Consider the following 19,823-nt stretch of genomic DNA (forward strand, 5'->3'; position numbering starts at 1 on the left):
GCCTGTACTTGTTCCAGCTTACCCACTATTTACAATAAACATTAAGAAAAATCCCGATGGCACACTGAGGCTTGTGATCAAGCTCCCTTGTGGTCCTGTGAGAGAAGCTTGTGGTCTTCACCTTCAGTAAGTGCAGATCATTGTAAATTCTCCTTAATGTTTGGGTCCGCGAGGGTGATCTGATACCTGTGTCAGTCTTCCTCTGGCTGTTACAAAGTCCAAAAATGTTTGTATTGGCACCAGCACCCAGGGGAGAAAATTCAAACGTAAGATAGCCCCCAGTGACTCCATCCTCCATAACAACTTCATTGACATAAAGTTGTTAAGGGGACTGAAGTCAGGAGTGTATATCAATTATTATCTGCTATACATCCTGAAGTAGTTAAAGGAACACTCCAGGCACCCAGACCACTTCTGCCCATTGGAGTGGTCTGGGTGCCAACTCCCACTACCCTTAAACCTGCAACTATAAATATTGCAGTTTTCATAAACTGCAATATTAACCTTGCAGGGTTAACTCCTCCTCTAGTGGCTGGCTACTAGACAGCCACTAGAGGGCACTTCTGGTTCATAGCACAGATTATCTGTGCTATAGCATCGCTGGACGTCTTCAGACTATGTGAGGACCTTCAGTGTCGCTAAAATCCCCATAGGCAAGCATTGAAAGCATGTGCATGAAGTCTCACCCTGCCGGCGGCCGCGCATGTGCAGTCGGTCTCCCCCGCCGGATGATATCGGTGGGGAGGAGCGTGGGCGAACCCTGGACCAGCGCCGAGGAACATCGGCGCTGGACTCCGGTAAGTCGCTGAAGGGGTTTAAACCCCTTCAGTAACCTGGGATGGGGGGTGGGAGGGAGAGGGGACCTGAAGTACCAGGAAAACGGTTTGTTTTCCTGGCACCGGAGTGTCCCTTTAACTACAGCAAACATTTCTCCATTGGTTGCTAATAATATTTCTTTGAAGGCGGCATTTTCCAAACCACAGTGAGTAAGCAGGTTTTTGATGATAAGTTTATTTTTCTATCCTATGTCAAGTGAATCCAAAACTGCAAAATGTTCCAGCCATAGCAAACCATTTATAATGGCTATCTATTTAAAAATAGGACCACTTTTTCTTTCATAAATATTCAGATGTATGCTGATTCTATGTAATGACTACATAACACTAACTTACATGGAGTGCCATAAAAATGAGCTCATTTTACTCCATTCTGCTTGGCTGCTTGTATTTATGTTAAACGGACAGCAAATAAACTGCTTGATAAACAGAACCCGAATTTATTCATCCCTGCTGACCTTGCGTCACACCACTTGTGGCTCTGCTACACTTCACTGCGTATAATTTACTCAACACCAGAGGAGACCCATGAAGATATTTTTTTTTCATATATTTTTCATAACAAAGGTGAACTATACTATACTTTAAAAAGATAGAAGAAAACAATAGATAAAACAAAAAGTATAAGACTAGAAGTGTAACAGATAAAGCCAAACTATACATAAAAACAACAGACAAACCAGGGTAAAATATAAAATAAATAGTCCAACTGTTCTTCTGATGATTTCAAATCCTATCTGGTTCTCATAAGGAGCATATGCAGAAAAAAAGACAAACAAAGGGGATACTGATAGGGTAGTATGTAACACAAAACGTGAAAAATACAACATAAAGTGCCCCTCTATTCCTACCTACTACACCCATTAAAGCACTGGCACTGACCAAGTAAAATTTGGTCACATGATGTGGAAGCCCCTGTAGAAAAGCATTGATTAAATGCTTGCTCGTATGCACATATGCTTGCTCGTATGCACATCTGGTCCCCAATATTCACTAGGAGGAGAATCGGATTGGACATTGGTGGAGGAGGCAAGGACATTGCAGGAGGCAGAGAGGTAAGCAGCACAGAGAGAGCCTCAATGCTGGACAAAAGTAAGTATCATTAAGAGAGTATGTGTGCGTGCGCACTACATTGTTTATATATATATCATTAAGATGTGTGAGTGTGCACTACATTGTTTATATATATATATATATATATACATATATATATATATATATATATATATACACATATATATATATATATATATATATATATATAATGTACTGCACACTCACACATAATCTCTTAATGATACTTGCAGGGTCCAGCATTGAGGCTCTCTATATATAGTATGTTGCATAGAATTTATACACAGCTTTTAATACATAATAAACACAATAAACATATACATACATACATATACAGTGAGGGAAAAGATAATTTGATCCCCTGCTGATTTTAAACGTTTGTCTACTGACAAAGAAATGATCAGTCTATAATTTTTATGGTAGGTGTATTTTAACAGTGAGAGACAATAACAACAAAAAAAATCCAAAAAATTGCATGTCAAAAAAGTTCTAAATAGATTTGCATGTCAATGAGTGAAGGGAGTGCTCCTAATCTTAGCTCGTTACCTGTATAAAAGATACCTGTCCACAGAAGCAATCAATCAATCAGATTCCAAACTCTCCACCATGGCCAAGACCAAATAGCTGTCCAAGGATGTCACACAAGGCTGGAATGGGCTACAAGAACATCACCAAGCAGTTTGGTCAGTAGGTGACAACAGTTGGTGCGATTATTCGAAAATGGAAGAAACACAAAATAACTGTCAGTCTCCCTCAGTCTGGTGCTCCATGCAAGATCTCACCTCGTGGAGTTTCAATGATCATGAGAACGGTGAGGATCAGCCAAGAACTACACAGGAGGATCTTGTTAATAATCTCAAGGCAGCTGGTACCATAGTCACCAAGAAAACAATTGGTAAAACACTACACCATGAAGGACTGAAATCCTGCAGCATCCGCAAGGTCTCCCTGCTCAAGAAAGCACATGTACAGGCCCAGTAATAAGGTGTACAGTTTTGGGTGTATACTTGTAAATACTTGCAAATACCGTCCGATGTTTGCCAATGAACATCTGACTGAGTCAGAGGAGAACTGGGTGAAAGTATTGTGGTCAGATGAGACCAAAATCGAGCTCTTTGGCATCAACTCAACTTGCCGTGTTTGGAGGGGGGGAATGCTGCCTATGACACCAAGAACACCATCCCCACTGTCAAACAGGGAGGTGTAAACATTATGCTTTGTAGGTGTTTTTCTGCTAAGGGGACAGGACAACTGCACCGCATCAAAGGGACGATGGACAGGAACATGTACCGTCAAATCTTGGGTGAGAACCTCCTTCCCTCAGCCAGGGCATTAAAATGGGTTGTGGATGGGTATTCCAGCATGACAATGATCCAAAACACACCAAGGCAACAAGGGAGTGGCTCAAGAAGAAGCACTTTAAGATCCTGGAGTGGCCTAGCCAGTCTCCAGACCTTAATCCCTTAGTAAATCTGTAGACGGAGCTGAAGGTTCGAGTTGCCAAACGTCAGCCTCGAAACCTTAATGACTTGGAGAGGATCTTCAAGGAGGAGTGGGACAAAATCCCTTCTAAGATGTGTGCAAACCTGGTGGCCAACTACGTCTGAGAAACATCTGACCTCTGTGATTACCAACAAGGGTTTTGTCACCAAGTACTAAGTCGGAAGGGTCAAATACTTATTTCACTCATTGACATGCAAATTAATTTATAACTTTTTTGATGTGTTTTTTGGATTATTTTTTTGGTTATTCTGTCTCTCACTGTTAAAATACACCTACTATTAAAATTATAGACTGATAATTTCTTTGTCAGTGGGCAAATGTTCAAAATCAGCAGGGCATCAAATACTTTTTTCCCCTCACTGTATACATGTCCTATTTTTGTTGTTTAAGAGCTGTAGGTTGAAAAAGAAAATAGTTACACAAAAAGTTAATTTTTTTTCTTTTTTACTTTTCCCCCTCACTGCATATGTAATGAGGGCTTCACATTCAGTCTCCCCATTTTGTTTCCCTGGTGCCAAAATATAAAGAAAATATATCAAATGTAAAAAAGAACGCAAAGAACTTCAAAATAATGATTAAAAAACTTCATTTTAAGCAGTCGTGCAACAGCATAGAGTAAACATTTTGGTCCCATTAGCAGACTTTTTTTTCAAGGCATCAAGGTAACGGGGCTGATACATTTACTGTCTGCTGTTGCACATCTTTGATTACAAAACAGTAGTTCTATTGTTTATTTTGAGATCCCATGAGTGCATTTATTTGCGTTAGAGAAACATGTTGTGTTTTAAGGTTTTTGTCCACTTGTACATTGGTACACTTTTATTTCGGGGAGGGGGGAGGGGGGGGCAAAACATTTCCTGCAACAAGGCTATCTGTTTATTTGTTCTGCCATTGATTCAACAAAATAAATGGCTTTTCATCAGAGAGAAGTGATACTATTTAAAAGCTTGCTCTCAGCACTTCTAGTAGAAAAAGACATTGTCTGCTTTATCCTGTTCTGCCTGCCACTGTATTTTCATTCATTACACATGGGTTGGTGATAACATACCATTTATGTGCGATGTGATGAGATCCGAAGCAGAAGCATCCGTTCTGTCCCCATTTGTGCTGTTGCTTTGTTCAAGTAGTCTGTCCGTCATAGCAATAATGCAGTGTAAACTCTTCCCTACGTTGGCCCACACCCTATCCTGAAAAGAACATAAGTATCACAACTCATACACAACACATTCAATTATAAACAGAAGTAATATTAAATACTTTGAGAGAGTTTTAGAAAATACTACAGAGTAATGTACCTTTAAAGCAAATATGTTATTTACTAATCTCATTATTTCTTTCAATATGTTTATATAAATAACTGATTTCCCATCATTGCTATGAAGAGTTCTACATGGTCTGCAACAATCTTTAGGTGGCTGGTACAGGTCAAAGTAACATCCACGTGAATGTCAGGATCCAAGGTTTCCCAGCAGAACACATTGCCCAGAGCACAACACTGACTCCACCAGTACGTGGCTATTCAGACTTTAGTAAATAATCCTGACAGTGTATTTTATCTTGCAATATTTCACACAGAGTCTGAAATATTAATATACAATTATTATTTTTTTGTTATTTTCTCACATACAGGAAGTGTGACTAAATAGATACATAAGAAAGTAAAATACATTGCTTACAGGTATTTGTAAGAACCCTGAAGGCATTAGTAACAGTACAGCTTACTGAAAATAGCAGAATGCAAAAAGAATGTCTGCATGTGAACATGATGCCCACATATAGTAAATACAGTTAAATAATCATATATTTGAAAATAAAAGTGTTTAAAACCGCTATAGCAGTCTTTGTCAGTCTTTTGAAATACTAAAGTAATGCTAATAGTAAAATGATATTGTCTGTTCACTCCACCTCCTTCTATAACTGTAGGCATGATATGACCCATTGGAATTTTCTGTACTGTTTGAAAGCAGGGGGTGAGCTGATATTTTCACACCACAAATTTGCAGGCATTATACTTGTGACCTGTGACTTCTGATCGAGAAATGTGTTACTCCGCAGTCTGGTACTCATTATTAAATAAATTTGAATAAGGCTTAATAGAAAGGCAAAATACATGAAAGTAAACACTTTAGTAGTGAAGTGCTTAAGGAGTCAATTTTAACAGAAATATTAGACAAATTATATCAAAACTTGGATGAGAGCAGAATTGTATAGGAAACAGCTAATGCAGCATTTCCTTTTAGGGAATACTAGGTTTGCAGCTTGTAATAAGTGAAGAATACACGTTTGGATTTTGCAGCTCATTAAATGCTGGTGCACAATTGATTTGTGTATTATTTGCAGTGTATAATTCTGAGCAGTGCCTTCCAAAGCCAGTCACAGGGGATTTCGACTAAGCAAGGCTTTAGGACTATCGCTGCTTAATAACGTACAAGTGGGTCAGTCACTCTAACGGATCCCTAGGCATACCTGGTCTGTTTTGCAATTGGTATTATGCTAAGGTGAACAGCAAATACAGGAACCACTAACTGCCAAGACGTGAGTTTACTGAATCTATCTATGCTGTTGAATTGTTGTATGTGCTATATGGAGTACTGATACTTAGTATATAATTTAATACTTAGTATATAATTTAGCATATAACTAAATATAGGATGTTATTAAAGGCGACATCCTTTAAATGTTTGTTTTTTGTTGCCACACCAGTTCCTTTGCAATTTATCCTTTTTGTTTCAGAGTGTTCCCTGCACTAGCAGTGGTCTCATTCCTCTGCTCCTTTCCTTGCAGGTAAGTACTGTGTGTGTTTTATTGTTTTACTTTTAGTCATGGATATCTAGGCAGTGAGGACCCACCGAAGTTGGAGTACTTTGGCGCAGTGGTGGGTTGCATACATCTTGGACATTAAAGTATGTCTAAATCTCCAATGTTTATTACATATCTAGTACTTGGTTATTTCTCCTCTTGTTTTGGCTTGTATCTCTTGTCTTGTTTTATGTTGTCTTGTATTCTCAGTTCATGTACAGTTCTCCATGTCCTGTTCTTGTCTTCCTCATGTATTGTGTGCATGTTCTGGGTTCTGCTTTCTGTCCTGCTCCGGTTCTGGGTTCTTCTAGTCCTGTCTTGTTATCTTGTTTGGTGCCTATTCTAGTCTTGTCCTGTTTCTAGTACTGGATACATATCTGCATAATATCAAGCTCGTAGGATCTGCAGAAGCTGCATCAGGGCTCTATTATGTGGCCGCACAAACCTTGGTGCTCAACATCAGGGGGCATGTGGTTACCCTGCACCAGACCCTACCATCACCAGGCATACAGGGGTCCCAGTCTCTGGACCGCCACCCGTTACATAGAGAAGATAAAAAGCAATCTATAAGAGGCATATTTAACTGTGCATTACCATGGAAACCAGTAGATTGCAACTACTTTTTGTTCTTTGTCTGTATTCCTCTGATAATATGGTTGTAATGAAACCATACAAACATGAATTTCTAATGCTATAGTGCTCTCCTCACCATATAAATTCAGGGCTCCCACTGTCAACAAAAATCGGAAAAAAGGGTGTTACTTACCCTTTTTCCAGCACTGCAGTTTATTCCGTCCCTGATTCCAGGGAAGGGGCAGTGTCACCCCACAAATTGACACTAGGTTTACACACTTAGAGCCAGTTATCAAAATGCTCTAAATAAGGTGAGCACTTCAATTTAATTTTATTCTGAAAATTATTACCAAGGATGCTACACTTAGCTTGAAATATCTGTGGTGTTGGAGAGGGGTCGTGTGATCTACCCTAAAAGACAAAGATGCTGGGAAGTTTAGAGCCTTATTAACTAGAGAAGTGTGGATACATCTGTTACTCACACTTTTTTTCATTTTAGTATTCAACATACTGCACAATTATTTGTATATTTTCTTTTTCTGTTTCTTTTGTATATTCATTATACTGGAAATACTGAGAGGGTAAGTGTTTTTTAAACCATTTGGTAAAACACACTTTCCCCACACTCTATATAGCGCTGTACTTTAAAAACTGAAGACCTAAGGGGTTAGAACACCTTCTAGGTCCAAAGTTTTTTTGGTTTTTTTTCTTGGTGATTATTCCGTACTGACGTTCACTCTGCCTCCAGTGACATCTTCCTAAAGTCTGTTGTATTCTTGTCTTCTCATCCAATCCAAAGCTTCTCATACAGAAGCATTGGTGACAAGAAGCACATGTGAGCTGCACTTGACCAATTAAATGCTTCTGATGGGAATGCATCAAATCCAATGCCTCCCTATGATAAAACTTTGTTATAGCCATAGAAGCACCTTCTAGTGGCTGTCAGTAAGACAGCCATTAGAGGTGTGCTTAGCCCTGTATGTAAACATTGCCATACATTTCACGACTGAAAGGACAGGTCCTCTGGACTCGTTACCTATATGGTTACTTAATTGTAATTGGCAATTTTGTAAAATAATGGTATTGTTGACTTTTAAAAATGTTTGCCATGTGAATACATTTGTAGGTTACTGTAGATTCTACAAGGTTTTTCTTTATTTGTTGAAAAAAATTATTCATCCCTCTACCATTTTATTATGATAAAGGCACGCTTTAATAAATGATTCAATCCTGAACAAAAAATGAATACTCTTTCATTGAAACACTTATTATTCTGATTCATACAAGAATCCAAACGTTACGAAAAACAAAATGTCAATCAAAAACAAATAATCAAACAATTGCCTTTCTGTTTAAATAAATACAATCTGTTATGTTTGATCATCCACCAAATATATAGTCTGGATAAGGATCCCACATATGTGCCATGCATGGCATTTGAGTTGCTCGACAGACAACGCTGCCAGAGCCAAACAAGCTGGGGAGATCTAAGCATCTCCCCTATAAGTGTCCCAATATGGACTTCTTAATATATCTGCTATCACCATGTGAGCAGTAATTGCAGCAGGTGGTGAGAGACAATGATCAAATAATTCAATGCAGTACTTAGAGGAAGTAATCTCTGATCACTTCGTGCCAGTGTGTGTAAAGGGAATTGAAATAGAACAGCCAGCAGCAGCCTTTGCAGATTCTGCCCTTGGCCTGTACTTGACCAGCCTGGTCCCCACTGGACCCAGAGAAACCACTCACACAGCTAGACATACACAGTGCTGTAGAAGAAGCCCCCTACTCATACAAATAATTCAAACAACCCATACACAAACACACAGCCCCCCCCCCCCCCCAGCACAACACCACTAACAATTTCTATACAAGGACACAACCCACAAACAGCCTCCTACATACAGTACTCCAAGCAGCCTCACACAACACCACACACAAAGTGACATATCACCTACACACAATTCCACAAACAGCCCCCATACACAGCCCACTTTCACACACAAAATAATACACAGTCCACCAACAATACAACAAACTACTCATGTACATATTCAATATAACATCCCACATATGCACAAATACAACCCAAAAAAGAAGCACTCATAAATAGCACAAGCAGAATATGGAAACTGGCACACCAAGGGACTTCCAAGTCTTGTCCTGAAGTTGTCCCTTGTGACTGCCACCATATTCTTCCTGGAAATGTGTTCATTTCCTGGGGCTTCATCTGCCAAGAGTCAGTGCTGTACTGTGGTACATGCACAAGTGTACACTTTTAAAATCTATGGAGGAGACCATAGAAGGTTCTATAATAATGCCTGATTCACAGAAATTGACAAGATTTGACTGTATAGCTTCATCTTTTGTCAACCTCAGGTTTGCTCATAATGAAATCCAAGTATTACATAAAGATTTGGGCATTAGTGTGTGTGTGTGTGTGACTGTCTGCATGTGTGTGTATGTGACTCTCTGCCTGTGTGTGTATGACTGTATGCCTGTGTGTGTATGTGTGTATGTGACTGTCTGCCTGTGTTTGTGTGTGGGACTGTCTGCCTGTGTCTGTGTATGGGACTGTCTTCGTGTGTGTGTGTGTGTGTGTGACTGTCTTCCTCTGTGTGTGTGTGTGACTGTCTTCCTGTGTGTGTGTGACTGTCTTCCTGTGTGTGTGTGACTGTCTTCCTCTGTGTGTGTGACTGTCTTCCTCTGTGTGTGTGACTGTCTTCCTCTGTGTGTGTGACTGTCTTCCTCTGTGTGTCTGTGTGTGTGAGTGAATGTCTGCCTGTGTGTGTGTGTGCATGGCTCTCTGCCTGTGTGCGTGGCTCTATGCCTGTGTGTGTGGCAGTCTGCCTGTGTGTGTGTGGCTGTCTGTGTCTGTCTGCCTGTGTGTTTTTGACTGTCTGTCCGCCTGTGTATGTATGGCTGTCTGCATGTAATGGTGTGTGTGTGACACTGTATATGTGGCTGTATGTACGTGTCTGTCCATCTGTACCTGTGTGTGTTTGTAATTGTCTGCCTGTAACTCTGTGTGTGTAATGAAATCAATATTAGTTTAATTAATCCCCTATACAATCCTTACACTTCTATACACGGATGACAGGGGAAAGGGGGGGGGCGCTGCGAAGATGTTTCGCACAGGGCGTCTAAAGGCCTTAGGCCAGCACTGAGTGCACCCCCCACACATGCATACACTGCACCCTTCACACACACACACTGCACCCTTCACACACAAACACTGCATTTTTCACACATAAGGGCACCCATTGCACACATTACATTCTAGACACACACACTACATCCCTTATACACACACACACTAGATCCCGTACATAACTATGGATCCTCTACACACTAGAATCTCTATACACACTCTGAATCCTCTACCTACACACATACTAAATCTGCTATGCACACTCTGGGTTCTCCACACACACTAGATCCCCTACGCACACTCTGGGTTCTCCACACACACTAGATCCCCTACGCACACAATAGATCGCCTATAGGCATACAATGCACCACCTACACACACTACATTAATGACATACACACTCTGGATCCCCTGTAAGCAAACACACACTACTTTCCCTAAACACTTTACAACCTCTACACACACTACATCATCTATACACACATACACTACAGCCCCTATACACACACTTGCCACATCACCTATACTCACACTCTCTACAGCCCCTAGCCATACATATTACACCACAAAAACACAACACAACTGAAACCGACATTTACACAAAATACCACAGTGAACTAACTCTACACACACTCAATCCCACAAACAGGCTCTAAACACATGTAAAATACGCTTTCCTTACACTTTAGTCCTTACGTATACCACTTATGGAGACACCGGAGACATGTAACAAGCAAACACAGCGCAAGCATAATACTAAATTTGCTTGCACTGCATGGACACATTTATTAACATATAGGGCCTTTTTTCCATGCAAGAGCTCTTCGGCAGGGCTCTGCACATAGAACCAACATGCTCATTTTCAGAGGGGGTGTGCGTGTCATTGGTGATGACAAAACAACCTCCCTCTCTGGCCTGCCCCCTTCTCTGTGATTCAAAAATGCCCGGGCCAAATGTTTTCCCCAGTCTGGCCCTGCTTATTATACACATTTTTTTTTCCAAATTTCATCTGAATCAAAGAGTCCAATGGATGACAATTAGTTTGTACAAACTAAAATATTCCATCATGTACAAGTCTAAAGATTATATCTTTATGAAATACTCTTGATTTAAATAGCTGCTCTAAGTAATTTTGATAAGGAATAAAAAATGCATCTATCAAAGCCTTCAGCTGCCTTGTGATACAGTCTGCTTCTAAAAGAACACTAATCATTTATAATTTTACTGCAAAAAAAGACCGTTATGTCTGGTTTTAAGTCTCTGCTCCCAAATCTATTGGTGTCCCTTTGTATTGCATGTGTTGAGCAAATATTTATGTTAAAAAAAGAAATGCAACGTATATTATGTTCTCCCTGAAAACGACATTCAACATAGCAATGATCTTTGCTGCTTAACTTCACCACTGATAAATTATAGCAGAACACAGTTACTAAATCATCCAAAATCTTCTATAGCTCAAACATGATTTATTACGATAGCACAAGCAAGGCAAACTTAAAAAAAATCAATGCTCAGATTTATGTTCACCAGAATTTATTTTACAGAAGGAATAACATCATACATAATCACACATATTATCTCAAAAAGCAGACACAATATTTTTTTTCCTAGCCATGGGGATACTCATCAAATTTTAAGGGCACTTAAATCCTTTCACAAGAACTATCTCAAGCATTAGAGTGGGAAAAACAGTTCTTCCATTTAGTAGCTTTGTTTCAAAGAAATTGAGAAACTTTGGGCTGGATCCAATGAGCAGACTAAAAGTGTACTATGCTTCATGGAGGAATAAATCAAGCCAAGCACAACCATTATAAGTAAAGAGCTAATTTTATGCATATACATTGGTCTACACAAATTATTATTTAAATTTTTTTGCCACTTTTTTTCTTTTTATAAAGCTTTGTTTCCAAGGTATTTTTTTAAAGGATCACTATACACTATACAACCCTTAGGTGCCCCCCCTCCCTCCCCCCCTCCCCACCCTCATTGTCCTCCTCCCTTGGCACGGCAGAGGTTAAAACCCCTTCAGTTACTTACTTTAATCCAGCGCAGGTGACCTCTCCTCCCACTCCGACGTCGGTTCCGAGTGGAGCAGAACACGCATGCGCGGCAAGAGCTGCGCGCACATTCTAACAGTCAATAGGAAAGCATTTCTCATTTTTTTCGCATCCAGCGTCGCAGAAGCGCCTCTAGCGCTGTCAGGAAGACAGCCACTAGAGGCTGGATTAACCCTGCAATGTAAACATAGCAGTTTCTCTGAAACTGCTATGTTTACATCTGAAGGGTTAAAACCTGGGGGACCTGGCACCCAGACCACTTCATTGAGCTGAAGTAGTCTGGGTGACTATAGTGTCCCTTTAAATGTCTATTTCAGTAGAACAAGATTTGGTCACTGATCTGACTGATGTAGGTAAAGGTACAGGAAGACATTGTCCAACATGACCATTATTATTGAGACCACAGATCATGTCCCTGCAGTCTTACTGCTAAAATTCTCTACCATTTAGGAATTAAATCAATTTGTTCATCCAGCCCTAGTCACACCTCCCCTGGCACAGCCTCACACAGTCTCTAGCAATATTTCCATAAACAAACATTAAATGATAGTCAGCACTCAAAGGTCTTTTTTTCTGCTAAAACTTTGTTTTGTTTTTTACAGTGCAATTAAAGCTTGCTTAGCAGAAAACCAGACATTTGAGTGCTGGCCAGCCTTGGATTTTTGTATAGATAGATAGATAGATAGATAGATAGATAGATAGATAGATAGATAGATAGATAGATAGAAGATAGATCCACATAACATTACACATAAGCTAAGGAAAAACAGGTTTCCCTGTGGGGGGAGGCAGACAAAATCTGTCTCTCTTAGCTATTGACCTTCATCCAACCATCCATTGATTGATGGAATAAGGATGTGGTTGGCAGTGTTCCCACAATTATTTGTACTCAAGAAAGCTTATTAGCTGCTATGTGAGAATGGAAGGAAGAGACAAAAGAACTGAAGTGATAGATAATTCTCATAAATCAAACTTAAAGACCCTTCATAAAAATGGAAAGTTTCATTCATTCAATAATTGCATGGCTGTACAGAACTCTAAATGCAAAAGCTAGCAAGTCATTCCATGCTAGCATGTAGTCTTTAACGACCAGAATGTGGAAAGGGGAAAAAACATTACATTTTATATTTGAACCAGTGTTCCTATTAGGCAGATTAGGGGGCACCTATTTTCAGCACTTAGAATGTGCCTTTTTGGACCTTAAATGGGCTGTTGGAGACATAGCAGCTCAAGCCTCCTATGCTTGATAGCAGAGCTACGGGAACAGTTAGAGACTGTATAAAACTCATCTCTTTCAGTGTCTAACCCTAAATGTAACCCTTCCCAAAAATGAACAAACCATTTCTTTATTGAAAAATTTAAGCAATCAAAGCCTAAACCTAATTATAACTTTGTACCTAGGTAAATATATCATTGGTTTAACTCCTCTCATTGGCTTAACTCCTCTTAAAAACTAAACACCCCTGTGCCCCAATACTAAATACCCCACTCTAACAATAAACCAAATAATCTTAAACAGCCCTTACATCAATGTCCAATTAGTAAATGCATTAAAGGACCACTATAGTGCCAGGAAAACATACTCGTTTTCCTGGCTCTATAGGGTCCTTGGGTCTCCCTCACCCTCTGGGCCCCCTTCCCGCTGGGCTGTAGGGTGAGGAAGGGGTTAAACCCTTACCTTTTTTCCAGCGCCGGGCTCCCTCGGCGCTGGGGAATCTCCTCCTCCTTTCCCTGTCATCGGCTGAATGCGCATGCGCGGCACGAGCCGCGCGCGTATTCAGCCAGTCCATAGGAAAGCATTCACAGTGAGAAGCGCGGAAGTGGCCTCTAGCGGCTGTCAATGAGCCACTAGAGGCTGGATTAACCCATAGGTAAACATAGCAGTTTCTCTGAAACTGATATGTTTACAGCAGAAAGGGTTAATCCTAGATGGACCTGGCACCCAGACCACTTCATTAAGCTGAAGTGGTCTGGGTGCCTATAGTGGTCCTTTAAGCACTCTTTATGGGCAATTTTTTAGTAGTGGGAGCTTTCAAATTATGTGCCTACAAACACCTAACATGTAACTCTAGACCTGTTGACAGACTATCAGTATGAGGTATGTTAAACAAGCTAATTTTAGAGGTGGCTCAAATAATTTCATTATTTTTGCCCCAGAAAGCAACTTTTAATATCACTTGAAAAGAAACTAGGGTAATTTGATACAGATCCCTGCAAAATCATGAAAGTCATGAACTATATGAAAACATATGATATATATATATATATATAGCATTAACCAAGGTGGTTCCTAAATTGTTCAGTCTAAATTATTATCTAGTACAACCATTTCATTGATTATACTATTCTATCTAACACACTAAATATGTTTTTCTTCCATAGAGTGCATGTCCCCCATTTTCATAAAACCACTGTCAAATGTTGTGGAATGTCCGCATTACCCACAATACTAGAATGCAATGAGCTAGGTTTGTGTAAAACTCTAAAAATATCTAACTCCTGTAGCGATTTTTGTTAGTTTGGTGTTTTTTTTGATAATCGATTCCATCCACAACTTCAGTAGAACACATCAAAAAGAATTTTGAGCCAGAAATTCCTTATTTTGCCAATGGTTTTTGACATAACCTTTTAGCACATTAAATTGATATTCTGCAACATATAATTCAACATCACATATTCTTGCTGTGGCTACAGAATAGTAAGCGATTCAAAAGACTTTAATAATGTATTCCCTTTTGAAAAAGTACTGCAGTAGGCATGATTACCAACTAAAACTACAGATTATGTATGGATGATAAACACAATTTCTAATACCAATATTCAAAAGCAAACAGACAAACAGAGGCATAAATAATAAATTGCCATGTAAATGATAATATGGAAATAAAACTGTCAATTATCTAGGTATGCACTGTAGAGAAAACAATGTGTCAAGTTACAAAAATCTATAACCTTTACAAAAAAAATAGCGTTGAATATATCCCTATGTGGTTTACCTCTGAATCCGAAGCTTTAATGAATCATACAGACTTCAATTACCACAGCTAAAATTAGTCAACCCACATTCATGCTGGTCTTTAAAATAATGTTTCTCCAAGGTATTATTATTTTCTATAATTATGCGTAAGTTAAACAGTTATCTCTGCAACTCACAATTAATTTTACTTTGTAAATATGCCTGTTGCCTGCCAAAAAAAAACAAAAGAAAAGTCTCTTCTGATTCTAAAACTGAATATATACCATGGCAATCTGTTTATGCTAGAGGGTTGCATAAAATCAAAGTAATGTTAATATTACCTTTACTATATAATGCTTGTATTAAACATTCAATAAGATATATCCTTAAAGCAGGGGTTCCCAAATAGTTTTTCCTGTTTTAAATGTTACCCTTAATTTTTGTTAAATGGGCTGAACCCTGACTACTGCAATCCCCTTCTCAGTGGTCTGACGTGTTCCCAGATTGCACTGCTGAAATCTATAATGAATACGGCGGCAAGGCTAATTTTCCTGTCTGCCCGAACCTCCCACGCCTCCCTCCCTCTGTCAGTCCCTACATTGGCTTCCAGTTAGATGTAGTGCTCAATTTAAGATTCTGGTGCTTGCTTACAAGTCCTTACATAATACTGCTCTAACCTTCCTATCCTCCCTAATACACAAGTATGTCCCGTCGAGGCCCCTGCGCTCTGCCGAAGACCTACGTCTATCCTCTGTCAGTACTCCCACATCTGATGCTCGCCTCCAAGACTCCTCCAGGACTGCACTTTTTCTGTAGAACTCCGTTCCCTTCTCCGTTAGACTTTCACCCAGTCTCCACTCCTTCAAAAAATCTTTGAAAACTCACTTCTTCATGAATGCATATCATTTAAACTGTTAGCGGGTTTTCATTCCCCTCCCCATGACTCCTCTCCTGCAACTTTCAATAATAACCTACTAAGTTCTCAGTGATTACTTTTCTAGTAACCTTTTTCATTACCCCTACTTATACCCTTTGTGTCACTATACCCCACTCCCTCTAGCATGTAAGCTCATTGAGCAGGGCCCTCAACCCCTCTGTTCCTGTGCATCCATTTGTCTGGTTACACTTACGTGTATGTTAGTCCACCCATTGTACAGCGCTATGGAATTTGCTGGCGCTATATAAATAATAATAATAACAACTGAAATTCTATGTCATGCAAGGTGTGTCTGTGGTGGAGTTCAAACAATATGGCTTTAATGACTCTAAGCAGACATATAAAGGGGTGATATATCACAGTGTTGTCAATAGTTTTGTGGCATTTTTTGGAACAATTTGATAAAAACTGGCTCTTTTTTTTTCTTTTTAAACATACCATTTTTGCACCCTTCTTTCTGTTACTTTTCCCATTATAAAAAAAGATCTTTTTTTTTTTTAACAGAACTTTAAAATGGCCACATGCTTTCTCAACCAACATCTGTGCTAGGAAGGGCCCTCTAAGCACCAAAACAACTTTAGCTTAATGAAGCAGTTTTGCGGTGTAGATCATACACCTGCAGTATCACTGCTCAAATAAATCACTTATGTTTCTTTTTATGCAAATAGATCATCAGTCAACTGGGTCCACTGAATATGACCCCAGCTGACAGAAGGGAGCCACAGGTAACAACTGAAACCTAGATCTCCCCAGTGCGAGCAGTCCTTCCCCTGAAGGTTGTCTTGTAGGATATTAGCAAAGCAGGAAATAGGAAATTCTAAATTAAACAAGCCATTGAATAAGGGAGGCTATAAAATGTAGACTTTTTTTCCCAGGAAGTGAATAGGAAGACATATTTCAGATAACCTTGCTAAATTTCCCTGTCAACACTAGATCCATTAAGCAACAGCAGCAGTCTATAGTACATTCCATCCTGTAAAAGCAGGACATCCCATGGGCATTGGGTGTGTTTAATCAGATTTTTACAGAAACATAAAATATTGTTGGTTTTTAAGATGTTAAAAAGACAAGAGAGAGAAGCAATTAAATCTTAAAAAAAAACATGCTGACTATAAGCCACTTACCCATTCTTCTTCATCATATTCGGAATGGTGAGGTATCGAATCTTGCCGTGTTATTTGGTGTGCATGTTCTTGGTCCTGTGACTCATTTGTATCTGTGTCGTTTTGTGGCTCTGTAAGTTTCTTATTGGCACAACCCGGTCTGGCTGTGTATAAAGCCAAAAGAGCATTGCTCACTAATTGGTCCTTAAATGAATGAACAAATAACTCTGTCTGTTAAAAAAGCCAGAAATAAAAAGGTATGTTATATAAATTAGGAGTATCACTGTTTATCCCATAAGAAATAAACAAAACAAAAAACACCTAATTGGAGTAGGTCATTTTAACACACAAATTGTTGTGGGCTATTTTGTACCTTCTAAAGCTAAACTTCCAATCTATTTCATCACATCTGGGAAAATAGAAATAGTGAACATTCATTGTGTTACTCAACTGAGGGAATTTGGGACTTTGGTCCCATTAACTGGGAGTAAATATATTATTATTTATAAAATATTTTACCAGGAAAGATAAATTGAGATTTCTCTTGTTTTCAAGTATGTCCTGGGTCCACAAAACATTGCATTGTTACATTAGGGTACAATAAAATACAAAAACAATATTAACACACAATATATACAAAATGTAACATAGAACAGGTAGGAAATATGTAATCAACCATGACACATGATATAGAAATAAAGAGTAACCCATAGGTTTTAAAACACCTGTAAAAACTCAAAGCACTGTCGCTAGCCTGTAGAAGTAAATATAAATTGATCTTTTAGAGGTATGCTGGACTACTCTTTATTTATACTGTCTCTATTCGAGGTTTTAACTCACGTCTCATGTTGGGTTATCACATTTTTACCAATACGAAAAGGTTCAGTACGAAGAGATAAGCATTTCTTTAGAAATGATAAACATGTAATATGGAAATCTGTTGATCAAGAATGATACATCTAATAATGAAATCTGGTATCTTAGATTAAGGGTGTGAATTATTGCAGAAGGTGTCAAATGTCATGCGATTAAGGATGCTGTGTTAAGCCTTTGATGATTAGTGCTACGACCTGGATGACTCTTATAACTAAGATAAGACTAAGGCCTCGATTTAATATTGTTGTATACGCTTTTTAAATGACGTAATATTTTGTATGCACTTTTAAAATGATTTAATATGAAGAAAATATTTTCATTTTGTAATAGTTTGATATATTTTGATATATGAATATGTTGAAAAATTAATGTAAAAAAAAATTTACATCATAAAATATGAAATACTTTATAAAGCTTATCCAATGATATTAAAATTAGGCCTAAAGCCTTGATCTAACTTTTTTTGGATATTTTTGGGGAATTCCTGTAGATAAATCATTTGAAAAGGTTTCACAGATTATCTGGTATGAAATTGTGATGGATTGCTGAAATGCTCCATGCATGGTCCTAGTGCTTGCACTCAGCGATGTATCCAGCGCAAGGCTAACAAGGCTTTTGCCTTGTCAGCCTTGCTGCCAGCCTCTTGTCCTGAGGGACCCAAGAGCTGGCCGGCTGGCCATCTTGGGGTCCCCCACCGAGGCTGGCATCTCTTCAGGTGGAGGCAGGTGGCAAGGGAGCACTGTCCCCTGAGCTCTTCCTGTTCAGCTCATTTGCGCACCCCGCAATGATGCCGGAGCCGGAAATTGACATCACTGCGGGGGCGCATGAGGGAGCTGAGCAGGAAGATCAGAGCTCCCTCGCTACCCACCTCCACCGTTCACCTGCCTGCCTTACCGCCCATGTGTGCCAATCCAGCCCACCTGTGCCTGCCGAGTCAGACCCACTGGACCCAATGGGGGAACAATACACTCCAGCAACTTAAAAAGTGAGTAAAAAAAGTGTTAGTGTGTCTGTTAGTGAGAGTTTATAGTTGTCTGTCACTGAGAGTGTATGTGTGTTAGTCAGTGTGTATTTGTGTCTATTAATGAGAGTGTGTGTATCTGTTAGTTAGAGTGTATGCAATTCTGTCAGTGAGTGTGTATGTGTCTGTCGGTGAATGCATGTCTGTCAGTTAGTGTATATGTATGTCTGTCTGTCAGTGTGTGTGTGTAACTGTGAATGAGTAAGTGTGTAGGTCTGTGAATATGTATGTTTTAGTGTGTGTTGAAAGTGTGTGTTGGTTAAACAGTGTGTGTGACAATGACTGTATATGTAAGTGAGTGAATGTCAGTGCATGTATCAGTGAGGGTGTGGGTCTGTCAGGAAGTGAAATTTGGAGGGGAGGATGGTGCCCGGGTTTTGTCGTGCCTAGGGCAGCACGAAACCAGAATACACCCCTGCTCGCACTGTGCTGCCAGGACAGTTCCCTGGTGTCACCAGATGTGGTACACCAGGGAACTAAAGAGAACAGGACCCTGATATCTGGACTGTCCTGCTGAAAGCAGGAATGTTGTGAGGCCTGTTAACAGAAAATAATATACACCAGCATATATTGCATCTATTTAATTTTGCCCTCTTAGTTACAGTTCTTTTGCTTTTAATAATTTGGATAAAACTGTTATGGAATAGTGTTGTTATAGCTGAAATAGAGAAATGGAGAGACATGAGAGATGTCTCATTTGAAAAACAATATTTTACAACGAGCAACTAAAACAAAGCAGCCCAAATATCCCTTAGTCCCATTTTAAATTGAGGTTATGGTTACACAAGCATGCCTTGCCATGGTAGGATCAGGACAGTACAAAGTGACTATATGTATCTTATTGTACATAAAGTGATTAAATGTATAGAATGCAAGATGGCACTGATTAAAGAATGTTCCTCATAACACAAACACAGATACAGCGTGATACATGTTG

General features: G+C 39.3%; 1 protein-coding gene across 1 annotated transcript in view; it reads right to left on the bottom strand.

Annotated features, from left to right (window-relative positions):
- INPP4B (inositol polyphosphate-4-phosphatase type II B) overlaps positions 1 to 19,823 on the bottom strand; it is a 640,126-nt gene that overhangs the window by 73,352 nt on the left and 546,951 nt on the right. The window contains exons 14-15 of the mRNA XM_063458461.1: positions 17,011 to 17,220; positions 4,462 to 4,600 (exon numbers count right to left, since the gene is read on the bottom strand). Of these exons, the coding sequence (XP_063314531.1) occupies positions 4,462 to 4,600; positions 17,011 to 17,220 (349 nt within the window). The remainder of the gene's footprint in view (positions 1 to 4,461; positions 4,601 to 17,010; positions 17,221 to 19,823) is intronic.

Source organism: Pelobates fuscus, chromosome 6, assembly GCF_036172605.1.
Source record: "Pelobates fuscus isolate aPelFus1 chromosome 6, aPelFus1.pri, whole genome shotgun sequence".
In the NCBI taxonomy this organism is placed as follows: domain Eukaryota; kingdom Metazoa; phylum Chordata; class Amphibia; order Anura; family Pelobatidae; genus Pelobates; species Pelobates fuscus.